Genomic DNA, 13,269 nt, shown 5'->3' with positions numbered 1-13,269 from the left:
GATGGTAACCAGCCCAGCAAAAGCCTCAAAGCAGTTTTTTCTAAAGTTGCAAGGGAGAGGGCTGCTACGTGCAATACCCAAACAGTTTTTCCTGGTGACAGTGCTGCAAGCCTGTACTAGAATCTCCTGCTCCAACATACTCTTTAAAAACAGCCAGGTGGCTGAGTAGTTTCTAGCTGAGGTTGGAAACAGGTTCACTTAGAGCAGTGGTTTTCAACCTGGGGGTCGAATGACCCTTTCACAGGGGTCGCCTAAAACCATCAGAAAACATATTTCCGATGTGTAAAGAGCAGCTACTGTGTTGAAAGCAGCTACTCTGTTAAAAGCAGCTACTGTGTTAAAAGCAGCTACTGTGTTGAAAGCAGCAGTATTAGAGGTAAAACGACACTCATGAATTATAATTACTGGGTAAATAATTTTATGGTTGGGGGTCACCACAACATGAGGAACTGTATTAAAGGGTGCAGCGCTAGATGTTATATGACTGTACCAATATTAAAGATGGTGCAATATCCCTTACTAAAATGTCAACAGGTGTGGACCACATACATATGTGTGACCAAACACACTGTATGTGATCTTCCCAAGAGTTGAAAAAACGTGAGCTTCACACAACTTCACTTCACAATACAAAACGCACAATATAAATGCACAGTATAGTCCAGTCATCAAAAAGACATAGATGAGTGTATTTCAATGAAATCCTTATGATGCATGTAGTCCGGCGATGTGCAGAAGAAATAATTAAATTGCGCACTCACCGGAAGCACAATTTAAATTGTGCGTTTGTGTCTCATACACCAAAGGTCACTCCGACTGTAGATGAAGGGAAGCTCTGAATAGGTGGTTCTATGATAAAAGGTAACACATCCGGGGATTCCCTCTGGCAGACAGGCTCCAAAGCAGGGTCAACTGAATTTTTCTCTGGGCCTTGGGATAATCACCTGGTGGTCCAGCTGGTATAGAAGAGTGGCCGCCGGACCCCCTTGATCCGGCGGCTTAGCGTCACGGCTAGCAGAGGCTCCTCCTTGACGCGCGTTTCGTATCACACGTACATCATCAGAAGGAATAAGAGCCAAATTTTTTACTTTGGCTACAGTGGAAATGCTACGTTTTGCTCATTGAGCTGATCAGGTGAACATTGGTTGGAAAAAGAAATCTACTCTGCTTTATTTTTTTATTTTTATTGTAGCTAAACCCAAGAATAATGCCAATATGCAATGAAGAAGGGGTTTCATGGGTGTCCTACCAACATATGCATATTAGAAATAAAAAATACACTCATAATTGTAGAAAATATGAACACAATTTTATCCTTCCTAGCGGTCTGATTATGTCAGTATTTCTGTGCTCAAAGCGGTACTTTTTTTGCATGGAAATATGTATTTTTTTTATTGTAGGCCTGTAATTTTTAGGAATAACTCCCTGAAATCTGTCTGAACAAGAGTCTAGTAAACATCCCGGGTATGATAAAACTTGAAACACGAAATCATAAATTATAATTTAATAAATAATCATAAAAATAATAATATAATAATACATTTAATTCAATAATATATTCAAACCAAAAACACTGAAATGTGAAATAGAGCGCCAAGTTCTCACATCACTGAGCTCAGTCGCAGAATCGTTTTCAGTGTCTGATGAGGAATTTCCCCCACCAATCATTATCACTCAATTCTGCAAGTGGTTCTGATTTACTATCGCTGTTCTCTAGCCGGTCTAAAACCGCTTTTGACGTAAAGGGACGCTTTTTGGACGCCATGGACGTTTCTCAGTTTCCAGGCAGAAAGAACAGTAAAAATGCAGGCAGGGCGCCGGACAAAGCACTCGGGACAAAATGTATGTGAAATGGTTTGAAACAGTAATGGATTACTATGTGATTTTAGTGTATTTAGTGAATGTCACATTTTTACATTTTTTAATTTCCCGCCGGTTCCGTCCCCCATACGTCCCGACGCTCTCAGGGAACGGAAGACAGAGGAGATGGCCGTGGACGCTGCAGGGGGGACACCGCGGAAGCACAGGACAAGGTAAGTGATCCAGGGATCCCGGAGCAACGCTGCAGTGTATTCCTGAGTGTAGCTCGGGGTTACCGCTTCTGGTACTGAAAGTTAAACCCGAGCTACACTCAGGAATACCACCAGGGGGGTTAAGGGAGTTCAGCTGCTTGCCAAGCCTCCTGATTGGCTGAGGTCCCTTAAAAGTGCAGCCAACCACTCCTCAGATCCACCCACTGCCTCCAAAGACCTCCTCTGAAAGCCTCAGAGCAGGGGGAAATTTCAGAAGGGCTCGCCCTCAGAGCCTCTCAGTCCTGACCTCAGTTTGACTCCTCTGGCTATTTCAGCTCCTGTTTAGCCATCAGGGATCTAGCTCCACTTAGTGTAACTAGGAAGGTGCAACACATATGTCATACAATATTACTGCAAAGGTCTAGGAAACTCAGAAATGTAATAAAAAATACACATAGGTTAATTGTAGGGCACACAAGATGCAATACATTATCCAATTTTGGTCAAATATAAAAGATGAGGTTGTACCGAGTAAACAGATACCCAACATGTCAAACCTTAAATTTGCGTGTATGCTTGACATGGTGACAAACTTTAGTACTCTATATTTTCCATAGGGGAAGCTTTAAATGCCCCCTGTAGGTCCTCTATTTGGGGTTACGGAGGAGAATCCACAGGTCAGGTGCAATGCTTTGGCCAATCACAGTGCATGATGACGTCACCCCATTGTGACGTCATCACAGTATTTAAGAACTGTCATCCCAGCACAACTGTCAGATGACTGGAGCCAGTGTCGAGAGCAGAGGTTTTTTTCTTTTTTTGGGTCACCGGTGGCGGCGGGCATCATGACTGATGTTGGATCTACTTCAGGGGACATTTTTTTTATTTCTGTTTTTAACAAAAGACTTGTCAAAGATTGTCTACTGTACTTTTTTTGCTACCTTTTTTTTGTGAATGGGTAGTGGTGCCATGTTCTCCATACTCATTCACATAGGGTGGGGGCTCCAGATTCTGTGAAGGTCCGCAGACCTCCACAACCAACTGCGGGGAAGATGTCCTTGCCCCATCAACATGGGGACAAGGTGCTTTGGGGGGGAAACCCCTGCCCCAAAGTTGAGGGCATGTGGCCTGGTATGGTTCTGGAGGGAGGGGGGAATAAGGGTGTGGTATGGATTTTGGGGGGGCACCCCATGCCATTTTTAAAAAAAGTTTGGTATGGAGGGTCCCCTCAAAATCCATACCAGACCCAAAGGGCGTGGTATGAATGGGGGTGGGGCATTTTTTAAATGCCCGCCAATGCCGACAATTCTTTTTACATTCAGATATCAGCAGAGAACCCCACTGACAGCTGAGACATGAATGAATGTTTCACTACTAAAATCATAGAATTCATACCGGATTTTAGTAACTGAACCGTATATAACCACATACTCAGATGCAGGAAGGTACCGCTTAGTGAATTGTCCCTGTTTGAAGTTCGTGGTCGAACTTTCGTTAGGTTCGAATGTTTGACCATGAACCAAACGGGGGGGCCTTCGGCCCATCACTAATGGAGACGTTGTCCTCCAAGTTGTTGTTGAACTCTGTTTCCGCATCCCATAATCCCTTAGGGCTGGTTCACACTATAGAAACGCAGTCCAGATGCGTTCCTGATGCGTTTTTGATTTTTTTTATGCATTCCAGTTCATTTTTCCCCCTCTCTTTTTCTTCAATTTAAACAGGGACATGTGCGTTCCAGTGTATTTTTGGTGCGTTCCGATGCTTTTTGTATGCGTTTTTCCGCATTCCAGTACAGTTCTGTGCAGAAAAAAATGCAGCCTGTTCTACTTTTTTTTCTGCAAGCACTGTGTGAACTATGACATTGACAACCATCTAACCTAGTTTCTGTGCGTTTAGGATGCAGAAAAAAAAATCAACTGAAAAGTGTGTCATGTGAACTGGTCTTTATCCCAATCCAAGTTTAGATTCCCCCAATACAGGGGCGGACTGACAACTCATGGGGCCCCCGGGCAAAAGGAAATCATGGGACCCCTGTGTTCTTGTACACACTAAACCCACACTGAAAAAGCCTATGAAAGGTACCAGGGGCATCTCATGGGGCCCCCTACTGACCCTGGGCCCTCGGGCAGTGCCTGAGTGGATAAATGGTCAGTCTGCCCCTGCCCCAATAAAACATAAAATCAAGCCCAAAGACTGGTTATTGACCACGTATGCAAGCTGAAAATGCGTGTTTCCTGGCTGTACAAATGGGGCCCAAATCCAGCGGCTCCTTGGGGGGGGGTAGCACTACATACCTTTACTATCACTTTAAGATGAATAAAAACAAAAACTGAATATAAACCCTGTGAACTGTCATTATTTTAACATTTATTGTTCTACGAACATGTGGTTGATTCTTTGGGTATTTAACCATTAGCTGCCCGGCCAATAGCCGTTTGGCGGCGGCAAAAATGCTTCAGCTTTCCGGGTGCACGCCAATTGGCGTGCACATGCGCAGTTCGCGCAGTTGCAGAGCCGCGATCTGTCACCGGCCGTGTACCTCGGACACGGCCGATGACAGATCTGAGTATCGGCCCCCGTTGCCGGTACCATGTGACCTGCTGTGACCAATCACAGCAGGTCACATGACAGTTGTATACAATGGATGGCTTCATTCATGCTATCCATTGTATACTAGTGCCTAGCTGTGAATGGTCACAGCAGGTCACATGCACATGTCATGTGATTAGCTGTGGCCAAATCACAGCTAAGCACAAAAAAAAAAAAAAAAAAAAACCTGAATGAATCGATGTCATTCTGGTAAATGCTTGCTTATAGCAAAGTATTTCTTTGCTATAAGCAAATTGTGTAAAAAAAAAAAAAAATACTCATCACTTCCCCAAAGTAGTACAATGTTACTATGGTAACATTGTACTACTTTGGTCATAGTAAAATATGAAAAAAAATCTTTAAAAAAATTAAACAAAAAGGTAATAAAAAATTAAAAATAATTAAAAAATATATATATATATATATATATATTTATTTATTTTTTTTCATACTGTCACCAGTCAGTGTCCCTGTTCACCGCCAGTTATATGATGACGCTGTACTGCACTGGTGACAGTATGTAAAAAAAAAAAATAGTGAAAATAATTTTTTTCATTTTCCGAAAAATTATGACAAAAAAAATACGACTTCAAAAAACTCGCCATGCCTCTTATGAAGTACGTCGGACTGTCTACTCTGCAAAAAGGGGTCATTTGGGGGATATCTGTACTGTCCTGACATTTGGGGGATATCTGTACTGTTCTGACATTTGGGCGATATCTGTACTGTTCTGACATTTGGGGGATAGCTGTACTCTCCTGACATTTGGGGGATATCTGTACTATCCTGACATTTGGGGGATAGCTGTACTCTCCTGACATTTGGGGATATCTGTACTGTCCTGACATTTGGGGGATAGCTGTACTCTCCTGACATTTGGGGGATATCTGTACTATCCTGACATTTGGGGGATATCTGTACTGTCCTGACATTTGGGGGATATCTGTACTGTCCTGACATTTGGGGGGATATCTGTACTGTCCTGACATTTGGGGGATATCTGTACTGTGATGACATTTGGGGGATATCTGTACCGTTCTGACATTTGGGGGATATCTGTACCGTTCTGACATTTGGGGGATATCTGTACCGTTCTGACATTTGGGGGATATCTGTACTGTCCTGACATTTGAGGGATATCTGTACTGTCCTGACATTTGGGGGATATCTGTACTGTTCTGACATTTGGGGATATGTGTACTGTCCTGACATTTGGGGGATATCTGTACTGTTCTGACATTTGGGGGATATCTGTACTCTCCTGACATTTGGGGGATATCTGTACTATCCTGACATTTGGGGGATATCTGTACTGTCCTGACATTTGGGGGGATATCTGTACTGTCCTGACATTTGGGGGGATATCTGTACTGTCCTGACATTTGGGGGATATCTGTACTGTGATGACATTTGGGGGATATCTGTACCGTTCTGACATTTGGGGGATATCTGTACCGTTCTGACATTTGGGGGATATCTGTACCGTTCTGACATTTGGGGGATATCTGTACTGTTCTGACATTTGGGGGATATCTGTACTGTCCTGACATTTGGGGGATATCTGTACTGTCCTGACATTTGGGGGATATCTGTACTGTTCTGACATTTGGGGATATGTGTACTGTCCTGACATTTGGGGGATATCTGTACTGTTCTGACATTCTTGGACCTGAAGAAATTAGATTGGCCGTCAGTACTTCAGGATTGATCAATATTCAGATCTATACCATAGTTTGTGAACTCTATAACTTTCCTACAAACTAAATAATACATCCTAATTTGGGTTATTTTCACCAAAGACATGTAGCAGAATACATCTCGGCCTAAATTTATGAAGAACAATTATTTATTTGTAAACTTGTATAATAGAAACAAAGAAAAACGTGTTTTTTTTTCCAAAATGTTTGGTCTTTTTTTGTTAATTTAGCAAAAAATAAAAACCCCAGCGGTGATTAAATACCACCAAAAGAAAGCTCTAGTTGTGTGAAGAAAATGATAACATTTTAGTTTGTGTACAATGTTGTATGACCGCGCAATTGTCAATCAAAGTGTGAGAGCGCTGAAACCTGAAAAATGGCATGGGCAGGAAGGGGGTAAAATTGCCCGGTATGGAAATGGTTAAATAGAATCTGATTACATAATGTTACTGTATATTGACTTGGACTTTTTTTTTTTTTTCATGTCATTTTTTTTTTCTTAATAGGGGTTTGATGTATTTGTTGAAAATCCTGTTAACACCAAAGATGTTCGCGGTAAATAATTTATTCAGCACACCAATTTTTTTATTCTTATTTAACGCCTTGCCTATCGGGCACTTCTCAAACATGTAAAAAAATCTAATAGCGTGCCCTAATCAGTCTCCTGATAATAGCTTTCAATGAATGAATCTGTCCATCCAGATGGGGCTGTAATCCTCTAGACTATACAAAACATAATATAAACCCGCCTAACTGACATTATTTTATTTATTATTCTGTGAAAAAGAAGGCGGCTTGCTCAGGTAGGATATACAGTATATTGTACAGGTAATAGCATCGTTCAAGAAAAATGCTTTTCCTTTGCTGGCAATCTTTGCCCTATCACATGATTTTATTTGGCTTTGTATCCTCTGAGAATGTTGGTAAAGTGTATCTAAAGTGTCTAAAGCAGGGTCTCCAAACTTTTCAAACAAGGGGCCTATTTACTGTCCTTGAGACTTTAGAGGGGCCAGATTGTGGCCAGTGATGGTAGACAATGTTCTGGGTCCAGCATCAATGAGAATAAACATGGGCTCAGGAGGAGTAGTGCCCCATCATTGGTATTGTTAGGGGGAACAGTGGTGTATCTAGCTCTTGTGCTGCCCTAGGCAACACTAAAAGTGGGCGCCCCCGACCACCAGCACCATCTCCGTCTCCTGGTTCCCGCTGCCGCTAAAATTGGGTGCCACCACTAACACCACCAGCACTAACACCGCCTCCTGGCTCCCGCTGCCGCTAAAATTGGGCACCACCGCCACCAGAACTACCTCCGCCCCCTGGCTCCCGCTGCCGCTAAAATTGGGCACCTCCACCCCGGCCCCCTGGCTCCCGCTGCCTCTAAAACTGGGCACCACCCCGGGCCCCGGCACTGCCACTCTTTGCCAAACAAATCCCTTCCTAGACCCCAATGATGGTAGACAATGTTCCGGGTCCAGCATCAGTGAGAATAAACATGGCCTCAGGAGGAGGGGGAGTAGTGTCCCATCATTGGTATTAGTAGGGGGAACAGTGGTGTATCTAGCTCTTGTGCTGCCCTAGGCAACACTAAAATTGGGCCCCCCCACCACCAGCACCACCTCTGCCCCCTGGCTCCCACTAAAATTGGGCGCCACCACCACCCCCACCCCAGGCCCCACTAAAATTGGGCGCCCCCGCCCACCAGCACCATCTCTGTCTCCTGGTTCCCGCTGCCGCTAAAATTGGGCGCCACCACCAACACCACCAGCACTACCACCGCCTCCTGGCTCCCGCTGCCGCTAAAATTGGGCACCACCACTACCAGAACTACCTCCGCCCCCTGGCTCCCGCTGCCGCTAAAATTGGGCACCTCCACCCCAGGCCCCACCACTGCCACTCTTTGACAAACAAATCCCTTCTTGGCCCCCAGTGATGGTAGACAATGTTGCAGATCCAACATCAGTGAGAATAAACATGGCCTCAGGAGGGGGAGTAATGCCCCATCATTGGTATTGATAGGGGGAACAGCGGTGTATCTAGCTCGTGGGCTGCCCTAGGCAACACTAAAATTGGGCGCCCCCGACCACCACCTCTGCCCCCTGGCTCCCGCTAAAATTGGGCACCACCACCCCCACCCCAGGCCCCACCACTGTCACTCTTTGCTAAACAAATCCCTTCCCAGCCCCCAGTGATGGTAGACAATGTTACGGGTCCAACATCAGTAAGAATAAACATGGCCTCAGGAGGAGGGGGAGTAGTGCCCCATCATTGGTATTAGTAGGGGGAACAGTGGTGTATCTAGCTCTTGTGCTGCCCAAGGCAACACTAAAATTGAGCGCCCCCCCAACCACCACCAGCACCACCTCCATCCCCTGGCTCCCGCTGCCGCTAAAGTGGGTGCCACCACCAGTACCACCTCCGCCCCCTGGCTCCCGCTGCTGCTAAAATTGGGCGCCACCACCACCCTCACCCCCAGGCCCTACCACTGCCACTCTTTGCCAAACAAATCCCTTCCTGACCCCCGCCACCTCCCACAACGATCGAGCGAGTTTTTGAAAGAACTAACCTTAACCTCTTCGGAGCCAAACCCTTTATCTTCCTTCCTTGTGAAACACCCTCCAGCAGCGCGCGGCCTCCTCAGCTTTCATGGCGGAGCCTCCCCAGGTCCTCAGGTGGCACCCGCCCCCCCCCCAAAAAAAAATTGCTGCCCTAGACAAAGTAAATACGCTGCTGAGGAGGAATAGTACCCCGTCATTGCTACAAGTGGAAGAAATAGTACCCCATTGTTGGTGTCAGTGGAAGGAATAGCACCTCATATCATTGGAAGGAATAGTGCCCCAAGGGCCGGATTAAGGCTAGCAAAATTGGCGATCCCACCCCCCCCCCCCCCCCGGTCCCCACCATTGCCACTCTTTGCCAAACAAATCCCTTCCCGGCCCCGCCACCTACCACAGCTAGAGAGCGAGTTAGTGAAGCACTAACCTCAACCTCTCTGGAGCAAAACCCAGTGTCTTCCATCCTTGTGAAACACCCTTCAGCAGCTCACAGCCTCCTCGGCTTTCAAGGCAGAGCCTCACCAGGTCCTCAGGTGGCACCCTCCCCCCAGAAATTCTATGAGGAATAGTACCCCATTATTGCTACAAGTGGAAGAAATAGTACCCCATTGTTGGTGTCAGTGGGAGGAATAGCACCTCAAATCATTGGAAGGAATAGTGCCCCAAGGGCCGAATTAAGGCTAGCAAAGGGTCACAGCCGGCCCTTGGACTGCAGTTTGGTGTAAAGTATCTAAAGCCATTTTATTTTTAGATACAGTAGGCAACTTTTCAATGGTATAGCTATAGGAATATCAGTCCACATGATAGTGTGGTGCCCCAATGTGTATGTGATTCAGGAAAGGATAATTCCCTATTACAAACATCTGGATCCAGAATGCTTTTCATGGTAAAAGGCTGAGCTTTTTCGAAAAATTATGATACAGCAGAAGTATATTGTGACAATAATTTATTCACACAGAATTGTAAAGTTACCAAGAAGTCTACTACAGAATATGCAAAATAAAATAGTCATGAAATAATAGTTTATCCAGCACTGTTATTCTTTGAGTTTTCTTTTCTTCCTTCTGCCTTTTTTTCTACCTGTTGATCATGCCAGCTCCTTACCTTTCTGTCCTAGGGTGGCAACATTGCCAGAGCTGCACCCTAAGCAGGAACAGCATTGTCTCCTAGGACACAATGGACCAGGGGTGGACTGACAACTCATGGGGCCCCTGTGTCCTTGCCCAAACTCAAAAAAGCCTATGAAAAAGTTACCAGGGGCATCTCATGGGGCCCCCTATTGACCCCGGGCCCTCAGGCAGTGCCCGAGTTTCCAAATGGTCAGTCCACCCCTGCAATGGACATACTCCACGTACAGCTTGATTGCTCCCTTCATCCTGGTGATTGGCAGGCAGCTTGATTTCTCCCTTCATCCTGGTGATTGGCAGGCGATTAGCAGGCAGCTTGATAGCTCCCTTCATCCTGGTGATTGGCAGGCAATTGGCAGGCAGCTTGATAGCTCCCTTCATCCTGGTGATTGACAGGGGAATGTCAGGCAGCTTGATTTCTCCCTTCATCCTGGTGATTGGCAGGGGATTGGTAGGCAGCTTGATAGCTCCCTTCATCCTGGTGATTGGCAGGGCAGGGCAGGGTTCATGAAGTGGTTGCACAAAACGGAAGCGGTCAGAGTGATGAATCGGAAGTGTATGGTGTACTGAGTTTAGAAAAGTATTTTACATGAAGTCAGCAATGCACCTCATAGAGACATGCAACATACATATATATGAGGGGTATTCAAGTAAAATCGTGACTTTCCATTTTAATTGTATAAAAAGGGATGCTAGCGTGGTGGTACTACAGGCAGTAGTAAGTGGCAAGTGTGTCCTATTACTGATAGGTGGCACACATGTTGCAGGCCAGTCCAACGACCATTAATCAAGATGGCAGACAACAGTGTTAGTGCGTGCATGGAACAGCGTGTGGTGATGAAGTCTCTCATGAATGAAGGCATAAAATCCATGGATATCTACAGAAGACTTCAAGCACAGTAGGGTGATGAGACGCAACACATTTGGAAGATGAAAATGTTTCAAAGATGGCTGTACGTCCGTCAGTGACGATCCCGGCCATGGTGGTCCCCAGCCCAAATCAGTCATTCCTGTGACCATTCAAAGCATGGAATGCCTGATCCTGGATAATCGACTCATAACCAGTCGTGAAATTGCACAAGAGACAAATCTTTCTGTGGGAACATGAACACAATGATGAAGAAGTGAAGCTGGCTGTCCTAGGATGGTTCAGGCGTACTGACAAATCTTTCTGTGGGAACGGTGAACTCGATGATGATGAAGTGAAGCCGGCTGTCCTAGGATGGTTCAGGTGTACTGACAAATCTTTCTGTGGGAACGGTGAACAATGATGATGAAGTGAAGATGGCTGTCCTAGGATGGTTCAGGTGTACTGACAAATCTCTCTGTGGGAACGGTGAACTCAATGATGATGAAGTGAAGCCGGCTGTCCTAGGATGGTTCAGGCGTACTGACAAATCTTTCTGTGGGAACGGTGAACTCAATGATGATGAAGTGAAGATGGCCGTCATAGGATGGTTCAGGTGTACTGACAAATCTTTCTGTGGGAACAGTGAACTCAATGATGATGAAGTGAAGATGGCCGTCATAGGATGGTTCAGGTGTACTGACAAATCTTTCTGTGGGAACGGTGAACAATGATGAAGAAGTGAAGCCGGCTGTCCTAGGATGGTTCAGGCGTACTGACAAATCTTTCTGTGGGAACGGTGAACTCAATGATGATGAAGTGAAGATGGCCGTCCTAGGATGGTTCAGGTGTACTGACAAATCTTTCTGTGGGAACGGTGAACAATGATGAAGAAGTGAAGCCGGCTGTCCTAGGATGGTTCAGGCGTACTGACAAATCTTTCTGTGGGAACAGTGAACTCAATGATGATGAAGTGAAGATGGCCGTCCTAGGATGGTTCAGGTGTACTGACAAATCTTTCTGTGGGAACGGTGAACAATGATGAAGAAGTGAAGCCGGCTGTCCTAGGATGGTTCAGGTATCCTGACAAATCTTTCTGTGGGAACGGTGAACAATGATGATGAAATGAAGATGGCCGTCCTAGGATGGTTCAGACGTACTGACAAATCTTTCTATGCCGAAGCTTTCCAAGAAGTAGTTAAATATTGGGATAAGTGTATAAATGTAGCATAAATGTAGCAAAGGAGCATGTAGAAAAATAAATGCAGTTTCCACTCCTTGAAACTTGTTCTTTTATCATATAAATTCAAAAGTCCCTGTTTGACTTGAACGCCCCTCGTATATTTGGGTAGGGAGGTTCAATTATGCTTTAATTCTGAGTCACATGAATATGTCTAAAATTTTCCTTTACGTTATTAACAGTTTTGTTTTGCTTTATGTTCTTTCAGAAAATTTATTTTCCATTGCTCCAATCTTCTTCTGTCTTCTGGTCTTCAGACCATGCTTGAGAGGAACCAGACAGTAGTCCTAGAATTTCTGCTCCTGGGATTCGGAAAGCTCCATGACCTCACGATTTTAGTTTTTGTCCTGTTCTTAATTATTCATATCATGGCATTAACCATCAATTTTCTTGTCATTGTCTTGGTGGTGGTCAACCAGAGTCTACATTGTCCCGTGTACTTTTTTCTCAGCCAGCTGTCTTTGTCCGAAATCCTCTTCACTAGTAACATTGTACCCAGCATGTTATGGCTGATACTGGTTGGTGGTGGCAAAGTGTCTGTTAGCAGATGTCTTTCCCAATTCTACTTGTTGGGTGTCCCTACCATTGCTCAATGTTTGCTGTTAGCTGCCATGTCCTTCGATCGACAAGTGGCCATTTGTAAACCTTTACATTATAATATGATCATGACCTTTGGAAATCAAGTTCAGATAGTCATCACTTGTTGGTTGGTGGGCTTCACACTATCATTTATAGTATATATTTTCTTAGCCAGGTTAGAGTTCTGTGGTCCGAATATCATCAATCATTTCTACTGTGATATTGCTCCAGTGGTGGAACTTGCGTGTTCGGACATCTCAGCTGTTGAATTGGTCACTTCTTTAGTGTCTTATCCTGTCGTTCTTTCTCCATTTCTCTTCATTTCGGCCACCTACATCTCCATCCTTCACACAATCCTGAAGATCCCATCCATCACCGGGAGACAAAAGGCTTTCTCTACTTGCAGCTCCCACCTGACTATTGTGTGTGTTTATTATGGAACCCTAACGTCCATTTACATTTTTCCACCAAGCAGTAATTCTGTCAATATAAACAAGGGTATGTCGTTGCTTTACACCCTGGTGACGCCATTATTCAACCCTCTGATCTACAGCTTACGGAACCAAGATATCCGGAGAGCCATTAAGAAACATATTCAAATATGGAACAAATTTCTAGCAACTTAG

The 13,269-nt window shown here is 44.9% G+C and overlaps 1 protein-coding gene across 1 annotated transcript; it reads left to right on the top strand.

The window, feature by feature from the left end:
- Positions 1-12,324: 12,324 nt before the first annotated feature.
- Positions 12,325-13,269, top strand: LOC149452486 (olfactory receptor 6Q1-like). The gene has a single exon (XM_089689243.1). It carries the CDS (start codon positions 12,325-12,327, stop codon positions 13,267-13,269), a length of 945 nt encoding a protein of 314 aa, XP_089545369.1.

This window comes from Staurois parvus, unplaced genomic scaffold, assembly GCF_062004578.1.
Source record: "Staurois parvus isolate SC_StPar_1 unplaced genomic scaffold, SC_StPar_1.0 ptg000470l, whole genome shotgun sequence".
NCBI lineage: Eukaryota > Metazoa > Chordata > Amphibia > Anura > Ranidae > Staurois > Staurois parvus.
The sequence above is the reverse complement of the archived record's forward strand: the minus strand, read 5'-3'. Positions and strand labels throughout refer to the sequence as shown.